The 19,588-nt window shown below is 37.8% G+C and overlaps 1 protein-coding gene across 3 annotated transcripts in view; it reads right to left on the minus strand.

Annotated features, from left to right (window-relative positions):
• si:zfos-2326c3.2 (mitogen-activated protein kinase kinase kinase kinase 4) overlaps positions 1 to 19,588 on the minus strand; it is a 65,296-nt gene that overhangs the window by 6,325 nt on the left and 39,383 nt on the right. The window contains exons 17-29 of one of the 3 annotated variants that reach the window (XM_049484123.1): positions 18,766 to 18,891; positions 17,366 to 17,430; positions 15,987 to 16,057; positions 13,487 to 13,584; positions 12,432 to 12,547; positions 11,848 to 11,929; positions 10,545 to 10,715; positions 9,571 to 9,709; positions 8,040 to 8,195; positions 7,538 to 7,681; positions 4,905 to 5,039; positions 3,910 to 4,010; positions 1,145 to 1,294 (exon numbers count right to left, since the gene is read on the minus strand). In XM_049484123.1, coding sequence (XP_049340080.1) covers positions 1,145 to 1,294; positions 3,910 to 4,010; positions 4,905 to 5,039; positions 7,538 to 7,681; positions 8,040 to 8,195; positions 9,571 to 9,709; positions 10,545 to 10,715; positions 11,848 to 11,929; positions 12,432 to 12,547; positions 13,487 to 13,584; positions 15,987 to 16,057; positions 17,366 to 17,430; positions 18,766 to 18,891 — 1,554 coding nt within the window. Of the gene's footprint in view, positions 1 to 1,144; positions 1,295 to 3,909; positions 4,011 to 4,904; positions 5,040 to 5,255; positions 5,311 to 5,891; positions 5,947 to 7,537; positions 7,682 to 8,039; positions 8,196 to 9,570; positions 9,710 to 10,544; positions 10,716 to 11,847; positions 11,930 to 12,431; positions 12,548 to 13,486; positions 13,585 to 15,956; positions 16,058 to 17,365; positions 17,431 to 18,765; positions 18,892 to 19,588 lie in introns of those variants that run through there. The other 2 variants (XM_049484124.1, XM_049484125.1) reach the window with 2 other exon arrangements.

The following is a 19,588-nucleotide window of genomic DNA, read 5'->3' on the forward strand; positions in this document are numbered from 1 at the left end:
TGAAGAGCTCCCTCTGCTGCTGCATGCAGGTAATGCAGCTCAAGTTTTCTGTTATTCACAACATTACTACAGCTTTTTTGATGCGTTTATCAGGAAATATTTTATTGTAATAATGATAAAAATATGATTCTCTCTCTCTCTCTCTCTCTCTCTTTCTCTCTTTCTCTCTCTCTCTTTAACACACACTGATCTCAGATCTGTACTTGCCTGGCTGAGAGAGTGAATCTCATCCTCCAGCTGAGCCACAACAATCCTCAGCATCAGCACCGGCATCCAGAGCCGCAGAGCTATCTTAATCCTCTGCCTGGGGATTCTCATCAGCACTGCCGCCACGCACCCAGCGCCACAGCCCGCCGCCAGTGGGAGTGTGTGCGTGCACCGCTACAGGTGTGTGTGTGTGTGTGTGTGTGTGTGTGTGTCAGAGAGAGAGCCTGCATAAGAAAGTGTGTGATGATACGGAGCGAGAGAGGAGAGAGATGCTGCAGGACGAGTGTGATTTCATTTAAACACGACGGAGAGAAAGAGAGAGAGAGAGAGCGTGTGGATAGAGAGAGTGCGCGGGCGAGCAGAGGAGAACGAGGAAGAGTAAACAAAAATAAATAACCCGATAAATATATAAATATATAAATATATAAAACGGTGAGAAAGCTGGAGATCAGCGCTGTGGATCCGTCACTCTACAGCTCTATACTGATATACGGGATACACACACACACACACACACACACACACACACACACACAGTACAGATGGGGGGGTATTTTTAGAGCAGTAACTGGTGTACAGTATGTGGGGCAGTAGATTCACAGTGAGCGGGTATTAAAGTCGTAGGCGGAACCAAAGCTCTCTCTCTCTCCCTCTCTCTCTATCACTCTCCTTTACTCTCTTTCTCCCTTTTGTATCTATCTTTCCCTCTGTATCTCACTTCTTTCCTCTTTCTCTCTCTCCTTTACTCTCTCTCTCATTCTCTCCTTATATCTTTTACTCTTTCTCTTCCTCTCTGTATCTATATTTCCCTCTCTCTCTCCTTTTCTCTCTCTGTATTTACCCTTTCCTCTCCATTATCTGATAATGCATAGAGCTAACACAGTGTTTATAAAGGTTTATAATGTGTTTATTACTGTAGTTATTAGCAGTAACTCACGTGGGTGGGCAGGTACAGATCATACGGGGTTCCTGAATCCACATCGATCGCATGGAATCCGGACGCCGACCCATAGATGACCTTTAACCTCTGTCCGTCCTCCACCGTCAGATCAACAAACAGCGGCTTCTGCTGCAGCGCCGGAAACGACTGCAGAGATCATCATACATAACCATCACATCATCATACATCACCATCACACATCATCATACATCACCATCACACATCATCATACATCACCATCACACATCATCATACATAACCTTCACACATCTTCATACATCACCATCACACATCATCATACATCACCGTCACGTATCATCATACATCACCATCACACATCTTCATACATCACCATCACACATCATCATACATCGCCGTCACACATCATCATACATAACCTTCACACATCATCATACATCACCATCACACATCATCATACATCACCATCACACATCATCATACACCACCATCACACATCATCATACATCACCATCACACATCATCATACATCACCATCACACATCATAATACATAACCTTCACACATCATAATACATAACCATCACACATCATCATACATCGCCGTCACATATCATCATACATAACCATCACACATCATCATACATCACCATCACACATCATCATACATCACCATCACACATCATTATACATCACCATCACACATCATCATACATCACCATCACACATCATCATACATCACCATCACACATCATCATACATCACCATCAGACATCATCATACATCACCATCACACATCATCATACATCACCATCACACATCATCATACATCACCATCACACATCATCATACATAACCATCAGACATCATCATACATCACCATCACACATCATCATACATCACCATCACACATCATAATACATAACCTTCACACATCATAATACATAACCATCACACATCATCATACATCACCATCACACATCATCATACATCACCATCACCATCATCATACATCACTATCATAAACTAAAAACCTCTATTACTAATACATAACACATCACTAAACAACTAATAATAATAAATAATAAATGTTCGCTTCATTATTTAATGTAAATTTAAATTGTAATTTAAATATTTATGTTTAAATTTATGTTCCTGCTAAATTTCTGAATATTAAATAATAAGTTATACTCCCAGTGGAAAATATACTCAGCTGCAGTATAACTGAGGGCTGCTGCCAATGTGCTTAGAATTTAAATAGAGTTTGGGTTATATTAACAGTGTTAATATATGAATTTACTTAACTTACGTTATAATGAGTTACATGGACTTCGTTAACTGAGTTATATTGAATTGAGTTATTGGAACTGAGCTAGCTAAGTTATATTAATTAATTAGTTATATTAACTGAGTTAACTGTGTTATATAAATTGAGTTAACTGTGTTATACGAACTGGGTTAACTGTGTTATATAAATTGAGTTAACTGTGTTATATAAATTGAGTTAACTGTGTTATATGAACTGGGTTAACTGTGTTATATAAATTGAGTTAACTGTGTTATATGAACTGGGTTAACTGTGTTATATAAATTGAGTTAACTGTGTTATATAAATTGAGTTAACTGTGCTATATAAATTGAGTTAACTGTGTTATATAAATTGAGTTAACTGTGTTATATGAACTGGGTTAACTGTGTTATATAAATTGAGTTAACTGTGTTATATAAATTGAGTTAACTGTGTTATATGAACTGGGTTAACTGTGTTATATAAATTGAGTTAACTGTGCTATATAAATTGAGTTAACTGTGTTATATAAATTGAGTTAACTGTGTTATATGAACTGGGTTAACTGTGTTATATAAATTGAGTTAACTGTGTTATATAAATTGAGTTAACTGTGTTATATGAACTGGGTTAACTGTGTTATATAAATTGAGTTAACTGTGCTATATAAATTGAGTTAACTGTGTTATATAAATTGAGTTAACTGTGTTATATGAACTGGGTTAACTGTGTTATATAAATTGAGTTAACTGTGTTATATGAACTGGGTTAACTGTGTTATATTAATTGAGTTATATGAAATGTTATCATATTGTCTTATATGAATTGTGTAATACGAATTGAGTTATATGAACTGGGTTAACTGGGTTATATTAATTGAGTTATATGAAATGTTATCATATTGTCTTATATGAATTGTGTAATACGAATTGAGTTATATGAACTGGGTTAACTGGGTTATATTAGTTGAAGTATTGTTATACAAATTGAGTTATTTTTATTGAGTTATAGAAACTGAGGTGACTGAGTTACATGAACTGAGTTAATTGTGCTATATGAATTTAGTTAACGTTATATAAATTGAGTTATTGTTATATTTATTGAGTTATATGAACTGAGTTAATGTTAACTGTGTTATGTATTGAGTTATTGGTGTTATATAAGCTCTGTTTGCTGTATATTAAGGATATATGTGTTCTGTTTGAGGTTCTATAATAAGTATTAAAAGGACGAGAGCAGTGAAGTGGGACGAGTCTCTGGGGGGCGGGACTAAACTGGGACGGGGGTGAAGGTGACCTGCTTTACTGGGACAGTTTATAGTCTGATTTACCTGAAGAGAAGATCTGATTTATAAACCAGTATATTTATTTATTACTGGTTGGTTTGGTTGTTCTGGGATGAGTTTTGAATATATTTATTATAATTTGATGAGTAAACTGTAGAATATATTAGTAAATGTTTATTACTGTATTATTACTCTGCAGTAACACACTTACTTTAAAGGCCATGAACTTGTGGTAGGGTTTAGGAGCCCAGGCGTAAACCTCCACTGCGTTCTTCAGAGCGATCACCAGGAACTTTATCTTCTCATATCGAACTGAAATCATCATTAATAACATTTCACTCTTAATCACAGTCAGAATGTATCTCAGAATACACTACACTCAATATATACACAGATTATTACTCATTAATAAGCATTAAACACAAAACTATATACACATCACACACCTTTAATAAAACAGAGCAAAACAACAAGAACACAAATCAACTGATAACTGATGATATTGAATCTAATAAAAACCTAATGATCAATTAGATTTATTGCTAATTAGGTCTGTCACGATAAGATTGTTTTGTGGACGATATATTGTCCAAGAAATGATTGCGATACACAATATTTTTGTAATTTTAAGACTATTTAATGCCACTGACATAATGATAACAGAATAGCATAAAAAACAATTGTACACTTTTTAAAGACAGCTAAATGTTAATTAATCATTTATTAAAATTAGTTTGTGAAATATATACTTATTTCTTCACCTGCTTTATGTCACAGCATGACTGGAGCTAAAATACTGTTCACTCTTATATATGTGAACAAACATACAAATAAACACAATAGATGAAAAATATCACGATTATCAACAATTATTGAGATCATGTTCATTTATTGTATGATAAATCGATACTGCAATTATTGTGACAGGCCTGTTGGTAATAAAAATTTGAATTAGAGTTAATTATTGGAGTAATTGATGGAGTGACTGCACCCTGTGGGAGGAGTAATGGGCATGTAAACACACCAGATAAGAGACAAGACAACACCCATCCTCACTGTACATCTTCATCATACATTTAATCATATTCTCAGAGTTTAAATCCCACATTTACAGATTCTGTTGTCTCTGGACTGATACAGAAAAGCAGATTCTGAATTAAACTCACAAATCAGAATTTTATAAATCGATATTTAAATCAGACTCACCCACTTTATAGTGAACACACCCCTCCATCTCCCCCACCGACGCCCAGCCCTGCCTCTTCTCCACCTCCCGATCATTCCTCAATATCTTATTCCTCAACCACGACAGATAATACAGCCTCAGCTTATTCTTCTTACCTACACACACACACACACACACATCACACACACACACACACACCATCACACACACACACACATCATCACACACACCATCACACCATCACACACCATTACACACAACCACGACAGATAATACAGCCTCAGCTTATTCTTCTTACCTACAACACACACACACACACATCACACACACACACACACATCATCACACCATCACACACACACATCATCACACACACCATCACACACAACCACTACAGATAATACAGCCTCAGCTTATTCTTCTTACCTACACACACACACACACCATCACACACACACACACACATCATCACACCATCACACACACATCATCACACACACCATCACACCATCACACACCATTACACACAACCACGACAGATAATACAGCCTCAGCTTATTCTTCTTACCTACACACACACACACACACCATCACACACACACACACACACACATCATCACACACACCATCACACACACACCATCACACACACCATCACACACCATCACACACCATCACACACACCATCACACACCATCTCACACACACACACACCATCACACCATCACACACCATCACACACACACACACACATCATCACACACACCATCACACCATCACACACCATCACACACCATCACACACACCATCACACACCATCACACACACACACACACCATCACACCATCACACACCATCACACACCATCACACACACACACACACACACATCATCACACACACCATCACACCATCACACACCATCACACACCATCACACACACACACACACACCATCACACACACACACACACACACCATCACACACACACACACACACATCATCACACACAACATCACACACAACCACTACAGATAATACAGCCTCAGCTTATTCTTCTTACCTACACACACACACACACACCATCACACAGACACACCATCACACATACACACACACACACACACCATCACACACACACACACACACCATCACACACACCATCACACACCATCACACACACACACCATCACACACCATCACACACACACACACACACCATCACACACACACACACCATCACACACACACACACACATCATCACACACACCATCACACACCATCACACACACACATCATCACACACACCATCACACACACACAACCACGACAGATAATACAGCCTCAGCTTATTCTTCTTACCTACACACACACACACACACACACACACACCATCACACACCATCACACACCATCACACACCATCACACACACACACACACACCATCACACACACACCATCACACACCATCACACACACACCATCACACACACACGACAGATAATACAGCCTCAGCTTATTCTTCTTACCTACAACACACACACACACCATCACACACACACACATCACACATCATCACACACACACACACACACACCATTACACACCATCACACCATCACACACACCATCACACCATCACACACCATTACACACAACCACGACAGATAATACAGCCTCAGCTTATTCTTCTTACCTACAACACACACACACACACATCATCACACACACCATCACACACACACCATCACACACACACCATCACACACACACACACCATCACACACACACCATCACACACACACCATCACACACACACCATCACACACACACACACCATCACACACACACCATCACACACACACACACACACACACATCATCACACACACCATCACACCATCACACACACACCATCACACACACACCATCACACACACACACACACACATCATCACACACACCATCACACCATCACACACACACCATCACACACACACCATCACACACACACACACACACACCATCACACACACACACATCATCACACACACCATCACACACACACCATCACACACACACACACCATCACACACACACCATCACACACACACCATCACACACACACACACACATCATCACACACACCATCACACCATCACACACACACCATCACACACACACCATCACACACACACCATCACACACACACCATCACACACACACACACACACACCATCACACACACACACACACGACAGATAATACATTTAAATGTAAGGTATGTATCAGACGCCCTGATCCAGAGCAGCAGAGCTTCAATGGTACTTCAGATATGCAGAGTTAGTTTATAGACTGGATCAGGAGACACACAGAGCCTGATCATGTCTAGAACCCGAGGAACCTTTTTACATCATTCATTATGTGTTCCTTCAGAATCTGTACATCACTTCACTATTCATTTACTGTGTAGGTAAAAGAGAAAGATGAAGATGATGATGAAGATAGTGATGAAGATAATGACAGTGATAATTATGGTGATAATGATGGTGATAATGACCTGAGATGGTGATAATGAAGGTGATAATGATGGTGATAATGATGGTGGTGATAATGACAGTGATAATTATGGTGATAATGATGGTGATAATGACCTGAGATGGTGATGAGGACATTGAGTCCCTCCAGTACGTCCATCTGCTGGAAGCGTCTTCGGCTGATCAGAGAGTAAACTTTACCCTGCCCACTGCGATCCAGCAACCACAGCCCACTCTCCGTCCCCACCAGCAGATTCACTCCTATTATACACACACACACACACACACACACACACACACAGACATCACACACACCATACACATCACACATCACACACATCACACACACACACAATACACACATCATACACACACACACACAATACACACACACATCACACACACACACACACACACAAATACAAATAAAAATAGTGTTAACGTGTTTTTAAATTTATTTTAAATGTATTTAATTCTGTAACATTTTAAACTTTTAAACTCAGCATTTTTATTTTTACAGGCTTCAACAAAAAACTAAATAAACATTCAATTACTCCAATTCCTAATAAACACATTCTATGAAACATTTTATCTACGCCCCCGTGGAGGCGGAGCTTACCCCACAGGCTGGCGCACAGAACCTCCGTGTTAAACTTCTTCTTGTATTTGCGGATCTCCGGCGTGTCGCTCTGAGGACGGCTGTTGGAGGGATTTACGTTTACCACCGATCCTTTCCTGTGATTCGCCCTCTTACACACCTCCGACTTCTGATTATCTACATCATACACATCAGAGAGACCGTCATCATACATACACAGAGATCATCATACATACAGAGAAAGAACATCATCATGTATAGAGAGATCATCATCATACATACAGAGACAGAGAGATCATCATGCATACAGAGACAGAGAGATCATCATACATACAAAGACAGAGAGATCATCATACATACAGAGACAGAGAGATCATCATGCATACAGAGACAGAGAGATCATCATACATACAGAGACAGAGAGATCATCATGCATACAGAGACAGAGAGATCATCATGCATACAGAGACAGAGAGATCATCATGGACACAGAGACAGAGAGATCATCATACATACAGAGACAGAGAGATCATCATGCATACAGAGACAGAGAGATCATCATGCATACAGAGACAGAGAGATCATCATACATACAGAGACAGAGAGATCATCATACATATAGAGACAGAGAGATCATCATACATACAGAGACAGAGAGATCATCATGCATATAGAGACAGAGAGATCATCATACATACAGAGACAGAGAGATCATCATACATATAGAGACAGAGAGATCATCATGCATATAGAGACAGAGAAATCATCATGCATATAGAGACAGAGAGATCATCATGCATACAGAGACAGAGAGATCATCATACATACAGAGACAGAGAGATCATCATACATATAGAGACAGAGAGATCATCATACATACAGAGACAGAGAGATCATCATACATATAGAGACAGAGAGATCATCATGCATATAGAGACAGAGAGATCATCATGCATACAGAGACAGAGAGATAATCATACATACAGAGACGGAGAGATCATCATGCATATAGAGACAGAGAGATCATCATAAATATAGAGACAGAGAGATCATCATACATATAGAGAGAGATCATCATACATATAGAGAGAGATCATCATACATACAGAGGGATCACCATACATATAGAGACAGAGAGATCATCATACATATAGAGACAGAGAGATCATCATACATACAGAGATCACCATACATATAGAGACAGAGAGATCATCATACATATAGTGACAGAGAGATCATCATACATACAGAGAGATCATCATACATATAGAGACAGAGAGATCATCATACATACAGAGAGATCACCATACATATAGTGACAGAGAGATCATCATACATATAGAGAGATCATCATACATATAGAGACAGAGAGATCATCATACATACAGAGAGATAATCATACATACAGAGATATTATTAAATACTGAGAGGTTATTATCATACATACAGAGATAATGATACATGCTGTAGTTCTGGGTTCTGACCCAGTTCACTGAGCTGTGATGCTATTGGTTGAGGATGAGCTGAGGGCGGGACAGAGATAATGTCTTACCGGCAGTGCTGTCCTGAGGACTCTGAGGACTGAGTGGACTGAGCGGGGGGGAGAGCTGCAGCAGACGAGGGTCTATAAACTGAGTGAAGGAGGAGGAGGAGGAGGAGACGCTCTTCATCGGCTCACTGTTACTGACCTTCTGTAACACATTTATTAACAAACTGTAAAAAACTATTCTAAATACATATACTCATATTTACAGTGCAGGGAGGCGTGTCCAAACTTCTGACTGGAACTGTTTATCAGTTTATATCAGATACGCTCGTCACTGTGATAAAAACTCCAATCTGATTGAAATTAATTGCTTTGAGTTACGTAAAACAAATCACTTCATTTTAATGATCTGTGCCTGAAAGGGCTAATATAGATATATGGTTCCATACATCCATATAGATCACTTAAAAATGATGAGTTTCTTTGATTTTACCAAATTGAAAACCTCTAGAATATAATCAAGAGGAAGATGGATGATCACAAACCATCAAACCACCAAACTGAATTTTTACACCAGGAGTAAAGCAGCATAAAGTTATCCAAAAGCAGTGTGTAAGACTGGTGGAGGAGAACATGATGCCAAGATGCATGAAATTAAAACTGTGATTAAAAACCAACCAGGGTTATTCCACCAAATATTGATTATTTCTGAACTCTTAAAACTTTATGAATATGAACTTGTTTTCTTTGCATTATTTGAGGTCTGAAAGTTCTGCATCTTTTTTGTTATTTCAGTCATTTCTCATTTTCTGTAAATAAATGCTCTAAATGAGAATATTTTTATTTGGAATTTGGGAGAAATGTTGTCTGTAGTTTATAGAATAAAACAACAATGTTCATTTTACTCAAACATAAACCTATAAATAGCAAAATCAGAGAAACTGATTCAGAAACTGAAGTGATCTCTTCATTTTTATTTACAGTGTAATGCAGTATATTATATATATATATGGGGGTTGTGTGGTGGTGCGGGGCGGTACCTCAGTGCCGGGGCTCCAGGCGGGGGGGCTCTGGGGGTAGATGAGGTCGTGGTGGTGCAGGTGGGGGGGCTGGTGAAGGGGACTCTTGTGCAGGATGTCGGGGAGATGATGATGATGATGATGATGATGATCTTCATCCTGTAATCTAATGTTTCTGTTCCGTTCCTCCGCCTGAGAGCAGGAGAACAAATACTGTAAATATAATAATAACCAGTCATAGTGTTCACACAAATACATTACACATCATTTATTACAATATATACACTAAATTATCTCGAATATATAAAAACTGCTTTAAAATGGTATTTTCACATGTAAATCTCTCTAGTGCCATCTAGTGTTCACATTCTGCTATTACACAGAAAACCATGAATAACTGTTTCAGATTCAATAAAATGATCATTATTATTGTTAAAGAATAATGTCTGATTTAAGATAATCATTATCCACGTCTTTTGTACCTGCGTAATGTTTACTACAATATTACTGTAATTTCTTTTTCTTATCACACGTCACAAAATATACATAAATAAATAAAAATAAAACTGTGAAAAAGAACAGGAGGAGATTTACTGTAAATTTAATAATAACCAGTAATACAAAATTATTTTTATCCTACAACATATCGCACATCGCAGTTACATAAATTAATAAAAATAAAACTGTAAAAACATTTTTTTACCTTCCCCTTTAATTGGTAAAATATTTTAAATATATATCTTATAATAAAAATAATAATATAATTATAATAAGAATAGAATGTTTATTGATATGCTTTAACCTCTTATACAGTTAGTTATATGTGGAAAACACTCACTGCCAAATAAAAAGCTTATAAATGGCTATTTTAGCACAGTTAACCATAAAATAATTAGTGATGCACTGATGATATTACACATTTATATATGCGCTGATGCTGATATATAAATTTAAACCTACAGAGAGAAAATAAACACCACATTTTATTACTTTAAAAACTAATAATAAAAGAATCTAAATCAATGGATTTTAAAGTAGTGCGGTCAGTATCGGTCATTCAGTGTTTCTTTACTCAGTGTTTACTTCTTTACTTGCTCCGACATATATATAAATATATATATATATATAGTTATTTACTAAAGACTGTCTGTAATTGGAGGAACTGCAGTAAGAATGTTATTGCACTGAGTAGCTGCTTAAAACTCTGAAATCTTCAAATATGGGTTTGAAACATCAGCCAATGATTGGCTGATGATTCTATAAAATCTGAGCAGTGTCATATGTTTATACTGTGTGTGTGTGTGTGTGTGTGTGTGTACTGTACCTGCAGTGGGCTGTGAGGCTGTAGAACTATATTTTCAGGAGATTTCATATAAAATCTGTTTTTTTCATGATTAAGTGGAGACCTGTGGAGGAAAAGCACAGTAATAAACACTCTGCACTGTTTTAACTTCTATATATCCTAAACGCTTCTCGCTATTTGGGATTAGCGACCTAAAAGTAGAACCACTAAACTTAGTCTTTGCACAGGAAGTCGATTTTGCAACAAAATAAAATGTCCTCATATGGGGACAGTTGTTTAATACAACATTAGAAGAATCAGAAGAACCCAATTAGTCCAAAAACAGCATTGTAGCTTTGATTAGAATTTGTATCTGGCCTTTGTTTCTATCTGTACTGACTATAAAAACTTTCGACTGGGATTCCTGCAGCCTTGTTTTCAATCAGTTAAGTATACTGTTAACAAAGGTTGCTGCAGACGAGCAGAAATGTAACGTCCACATTCGAGGACGTCGGGTCTTAAGAGGATATTCATCAATATAATGTACACATATATATTTATAGTGTATTACAGTGGTGATAATATATATTCTATAATTAAAGGAGGAGTAATAGAGATCAGCTGACCTGTTCTTCTCCTCTTCATCACTGCTGCCGACTTCATCACTGGAGGAGGAATAATCCACAGCTTTCCTGCACTGAGGACCAAAATCAACCTTCTGCCTCGAGCTCAGATTATAATCCTGCAGGAACAAATTCATTTATATTTATTTATTTTTCCTACATTATAAGTGAATAGTAAAGTGATCTATCAGATTATGAAGGAACACATAATGAATCATGTAGTAACTTAAAAACAGTGTTAAACAAACTAAAATACTCTGTGAAGTATTTAGATACTCTTATCTGACTCTTATCTTATCTGAAACTCTCGCTCTTCTATTCTTTCCTGGGGCGGTCCTGATTAGTGCCAGTTCTATCATTATAAAGTTTTTGATGTTCTTTGCAGTGACTGCACTTGAGGATAATTTAAATTTTTTTGAAATTCTTCTTTTCAGATTGACTGACCTTCATTTTTACTTAAAGTATTTTTTTTTCTTTATTTAGTTGAGTAGTTGTTGCTTCTCATAACCTGGATTCGAACATTACTCAAATATTCACTATTTACTGTATACCTGTAACTCTACCTCTTCACTACTTTACTTTAACTGATGCTCTCAAACTTTAACATTAAGAGACAAGAAATTCAAGTAATTAACTCTTGATGAGTTCAGCACAGCTGTTAACTGAAAGCCTGAATTCCAGGAGACTCTACTTCATAAAACTGACTGAGAAAATCCAGCAGAGATGTTCAAAACTGAAGAAGTACATTACATATAAAACATATTTTGGATTGTTTAACACTTTTTTTTTAAATAAATAATTCCATATGTTTTTCTTCATTGGTTATAATTAAAGTAATAAAATGAACATTATTTTAAATGAATTGAATGTATTACAGTAATTAACAGCAGAACGTCTCTAATTAACTATGTTGAATAACATAATAATTTGTTAATAAAGAAATTGTATTTTTATCTGAATATAAAATGTAAACACAAATATACAAATCATTTGAAATAAAGATGTTTTATTGATTATTATATGTGTTTATATGTGAGAGTATAACCGGTTTACTGTACCTGGCTGTACTGTAACGCTGCTCCTGAACTCGGGTTCGGGTATTTTTTACTCTGTGGAATATCACTGCGCTGAGACGCGCTCTCACACCGATAATAACCTGAGAAAAATCAGGAGAAAATCTCATTTAATATCATATTAATCCTATTAATGATCCTGTATTACAGTACTGATTATTATTTATTACCTCTATACACTGTCCTCTGGGTTTAATTACATCTTATTTTATATTTTTCAGACTATATGTTAAACTTAAAGTGCGCCTCATAACCTGGTGCTCTGTGGTACACGGTGCCACCTATAGGAGACACAGGGTTTCTGCACCGCTCCCGGTGATGTAAAATCACCTTGCTTTTGTCCTGTGTGGGCATCCGTACTCTGATTACATATAAAAAAAAAAAAAACACGGCAAAACCCTTGTTCACTTCAATTTAGGCATCCTTAGTAGTGTACAACATTCAGCTCGTCATCAGCTGCCGGAGCCCCGAGAGAGCACAGTACAGTAGTCCTTGCTCTCTCTCTGGGTGGGTACAGTACAGTAGATGGCGCTCTCTCTTTCCCCTCATCACTCCTAGGGTGATGTGGATCAGCACAAGGCTGCGTCTGTGAGCTGTTGTATCAGAACCGAGTCGCTGCGCTTTCCTCCGAGTGTTAGCGCTGTGATGCTACTCGGCTAAAGAGGTTCAAAAAGAGGCGGAGTCTGACTTCACATGTATCGGAGGAGGCGTGTGCTGGTCTTTTTCACCCTCCTGGTGTTGGAGCATCACTAGTGATAGGGGGGAGGAGTCCTAATGAGTGGGCTGGGTAATTGGCCGTGTAAATTGTGGAGAAAATCGGATAAAAATTAGAAATAAAAATAATAAAACAGTAGTGTGCAGGATGAAGAATTTGATGACTGTTATGTTTTGCGTTATGTTTTCCTTATAATCCTAAAAAACACAGTATACAGTCCAACAGGCAGAATGAAGATCATCATGAGAAAGAGCTGTTTATTCTAATATATTATATTTATATTATATATTATATATAGTATAGAGAATATAGAGTATTAAAGTCATAAAAAGAAAAAGAAAACACACTAGAGGCTCCAGATTAAAGATTACTACAGTGTTCAGAGCTTCAGACTAGACTCTGCAGCAGTGCTCACACAGTAGTTCTGTAGTGAAGAGCACTACTGATATTATATACCGTATTTTTCGGACTATAAGGCGCACCGTATTATAAGACGCACTATCAAAGAACGCCTATTTTCTGCTATTTTTCCATACATAGGGCGCATCGCATTATAAGGCGCGTTAAGTGACACTAGAAAGGGTGCCTATATCAAAGTGAACAGGGGTGGCGCCATGTTTCCCTTCCCCCACCGGGGGTGGTCGCTTGCCGGTGGAGCGTCTCAGTATACAAATCTAGCTCTTTCAAAGTCAAACGAGTGCTGGATATTAATCTACACAGATTCCTCTCCTGAAAACTGTTTATTTGGGTGAGTAACGTGCTTCAGTTTATTTACAGTAAGCTTAGATTTCCAGATGTCCACTAAGGCTTGCTGCACCAGCGTTAGCGTAGCTATCCGCTAGCACGCTAGCTAGTCACCTAAACTAGTAAAGTTAACCCAAACTTAAACGACAGCGTTACACTGAGTAATCCTGCGTGTTCTGGTAAGACAGTGAGATATTAGCTAGCGATTCGTCCCCCGTAGCTTGTTTTAACACGGTAAACAAGCAGATTACAGGCTGATAAAACTCACCTCTGAGAGAGTTAGCGCTTAGCATCTAGCTAATGCTAGCCAGGCAAAGCAGCACAGACTTACAGGCCGATAACTCACCTCTGAACGGTGAACGCTTAGCGATTAGCATCTAACTCTAATAATACTGCTCCAGCAGTATTAAAAGTGCTAAATTTAGAAAATACTGATCTCTGAACAGTGAAAAAGCTAGCTAGCTAAGCGGTTAGCATCTAGCTAATGCTATTGCTGCTCTGCACGGAGTGTGTGTTTACTGCTCCTTACACCTGACGGGTAAAATTTAGATAATACTGATCTCTGAACAGTGAATAAGCTAGCTAATGCTATTTGCTGCTCCAGCCTCGGAGCTGCACGGCTCTGGACTCTGTATAGCACTGAAACTCTGTATAACGCTGCACCGAGTGTGTGTTTACTGCTCCTTACAACCTGACGAGTAAAATTTAGATAATACTGATCTCAGTGAATAAGCTAGCTAGCTTAGCGGTTAGCATCTAGCTAATGCTATTGCTGCTCAGCCTCGGAGCTGCACGGCTCTGGACTCTGTATAGCACTGAAACTCTCTATAACGCTGCACGGAGTGTGTGTTTACTGCTCCTTACAACCTGACAAGTAAAATCCATACAAAAGGCGCACCGTATTATAAGACGCACTGTCAATTTTTGTGAAAATTAAAAGTTTTTAAGTGCGCCTTATAGTCCGAAAAATACGGTAATAATAAAATAACACTGTACAGTCTGAGGGGGCGGAGCTCCTGCTCGTACCCGACTCCACACTGCTGCTGCTGCTGTGAGACGCTGGGAATCTCCTCTCCACCACAGACTGCACTCCTCCACTACACACACACACACACACACACACACACACATAACACACACACACACACACACACACACCACACACCACACACACACACAATAAATCAGTATAACAATATAACAATAAACACACACAGCACATCAATATTACAATAACACAATACAAAAACTACTTCATCGACTAATAAAGTAACTTATTCTGAAGATCAATAAGGAGCTCCTGAAGAACCTGCATATTAACACTGCAGACAAAAACCCTGTATCTCCAAAAGAACAACTTTACAGGAGATAGAAACCCTTCTTCACTTTATATAAACACATTACACTTAAAGAAAATGAGGCTGATTATTATTTTTGCTCAAATTTCTACAAATTTATTTGAACCAATCAACACCCTCCCTCTCTAGAACTCCACCCCCCAGATTACATCCAGGATAATTCAGGATATTTTTCAATAACTGTGACTCAAAACAGCTCCGGTTCTGATCTGGTTTCACCAGTTTTAGTTTAATCAAGGATTTTATATATATATTGTGGCGTGAGGAGGCGGGGGAACCGTGCCCCACGCCGGAACTCACGGCCATGTCTGTCCCAGCCGGTGTGCATTCAGGACTGATTAAGCCGCCAGCTGGGACAGGCATAAAAACTCTGCCTCAGCTCACACTCGAGAGAGACTTGGACTTGGGAGGAGTGAGCTGAGGCCGCACGGACCTTTAAACGACAATTAAGTAATTCTACGGACTCTAGAGCCCCATTGGGCTGAGCATTATGTTTTGAGTTGTTTTGGGTGTGGTGGAGGGCGTTTAAAAGCCGAATAAAGGTATGTTTTGAGTTCATTTACTCCCCGTGTCTGTGTTCTCTGTGTGCTTCCTCCTTCCGGGTCACAGTGGTCACGCCCCTTACCCCAGGGGCCTACCACAATATATATATATATATATAAATAATTTTCTATATTTGCACTAGTGTTATATGTGTTCTGTTTATACTGGTACTGTCATTCCCTCTTGAATCACCCCCCTGATCACTCCTGCACTATTGTCTTGTATCACGTATGTCTATATCTGTGTCATTTAGCGTGTCTCAGTTTTTAATATTGATATTTTTATTGTTCTGTTATTGTTGTAACTTTGGGAAGGAGAGTAGCATCGTTTTAATTCTCTGTAAACCCTTATTTATATACAGTACTGACAATAAAACTACTCAGCTTGACTTGAACCAGATTCACATGACGGAGATACAGGTATTGTGTGACTGATAATGAAATCAGAGTAATTGAATATAAAGATATTAAACAGATTAAACACAGGAATAAACAGTGCTCTTACTGTGGAGATCTGCTGCAGCTGGACTGATCTCTGTAGTAACATTTAGAGGTTGTTCTCTCTGGAACCTGTTCCAAAAAATACCAACACAAATCAACATTTTCATTCAGGCAAAGTTCATATATCACAATATATTTCTATATTTCAGTGGATAAGATACAGTTCTGATATTGATATAAACAGATATCATATTATATTACAATAGTTCAGGACATGTTTGCAATAATTATATTCTTGCTGACATGAAAAAAAACTTGTCATCTTTAAATGAATTAAAAAATAATAATAACTACTGCAAATATTAAAATATTAAATATATTAATAAAATATAAAATATTACATTTGTATTTAGTATAAACATACAAGTTTTATAGATTCTGTAGAATCAAAAAATCTTTTGTCGATTGTTTTGTAAACAGTAATTTATTAACACTCTGGTTTTATTTAAATTAATAATAGTAAAACCCCAAAAAATTAAACAGTAAAAATAAAGGATTTTCACAGCAGGGTATAAAACCTGCACTGTAAAGGGTTAAAGCAGCACTCTGTGTTCTAATGTAATAATCTGCCATTCTGTAAATGTATATATAACCCCCAGCGTGTGTGTGTATAGTGTGTGTGTATGTGTGTATAGTGTGTGTGTGTGTATGGTGTGTGTGTATAGTGTGTGTAGTGTGTGTGTGTGTGTGTGTGTGTGTATAGTGTGTGTGTTCTGTGGTTTCTCTGTTCTGGGAAGGAAGGAAGACGCACCCAGTCAGACAGGAAACAGTTTTACTACAGTCTCAGATCCTCAGCGCTGAGTTCAGTATTCAGGTCACTGTTTACCAAACTCACAATATTTACCACAATAAAATAACCGTAATAATACATTCACAAACTTTATCATTTATTAAATACTTTATTTATCATGATTAAATACAGAGGATCCTATTTTAGTGATCTATAGGGGAAAAGTACACTGAACGACTCGAAACACAACGCAAAAGTTATGTACTAATTCTCTTAATCATGGGTGTGGTTAATTTTGGGCGTAACATGAAATAAACCAATCAGAGTGTCTCTTGTTCATCATTCTCTTTAAGAGTAGATCAGGTGAGCTCTGACTTTGGCGGATTGCTATTTTAACGGTGCAGCTACCTGGACGTGTTCAACAAACTCTTCTCAGCAGAGGAAACTGAGCTGCTGGTTGACGCTGTGAAGGAGCTCCAGCAGCTCATTTACGGGAACAGCAATGTTATTTTATTTACTATTCTGTTTATTGTTGATGTAAAAGTTGGGTTTGTGCTGCTGTGTGTTCATGTGTGTGTAATAAGTGGGGGGGCAATAATTTACTCTCAGCACAGTCAGACTGTGCTTTTTGTTGTTTTTTTGCCCCCCAAAGTTTGGTATTTATCTACATGTACCTTAGGAGGATGTTGATCAGGATAAGAGAAGAAGACGTCGTCCAGCGTGGGGGAGAGAGACGGACTGATCACATCACTCAGAGAACTACTGAGCTGACTCTCCCGACTCGAGCACAGATTAGCATTCTGAAAAACACACAACAATAATAATAATAATAATAATAATAATAATAATACACAGTATTTATTATTTAATAAATCATAAACAGAGAGTAATCAGTCCCTCTGAAAACTCTGTAGTTAATCCTGAGAAAAGTCCAAAAGCTGTAAGAGAGAGTGAGAGTTTCAGAATTAAAGTGATAAACAGCATTTATTCCTCTATTTTACTGATCTATAGGTGAGTCTTTGACAGTGCACTGTGTAGCTTCATTTGGGCGTGTTAGTGTGTCTTTGCTATCGTAACGACGGGAAAAGTACACCTTGCGCAGTGTCTCTTGCTCATAATTCCCTTTAAGAGTCAGGTGAGCTCTGTCTTTGGTGGATTGCTATTGTAACAGTGCAGCTACCTGGACGTGTTCAACAAACTCTTCTCAGCAGTATTTATACTGCGACTGAATTACACACAGCTGGATTAGCGCTATTAACTAACTAAGAGAATTCTGAAGGCAGCTGATTGCACTGGATTTTATTTAGAGGTGTTAGAGTGAAGGGGGCTGAATACTTTTGCACGTTGCACTTCTCTAAAAGTTATGAGCTACTTAGTGTTGATCCATCATTAAAAATCTCAATAAAGTATATTTAAGTTTGTGGTTGCAGGGAGACATAACTGTTTAAATAAAATTGTATTATTATTATTATTATTATTATTAAGTAATAAAGCACA

This window comes from Astyanax mexicanus, chromosome 10 (assembly GCF_023375975.1).
Source record: "Astyanax mexicanus isolate ESR-SI-001 chromosome 10, AstMex3_surface, whole genome shotgun sequence".
NCBI lineage: Eukaryota > Metazoa > Chordata > Actinopteri > Characiformes > Acestrorhamphidae > Astyanax > Astyanax mexicanus.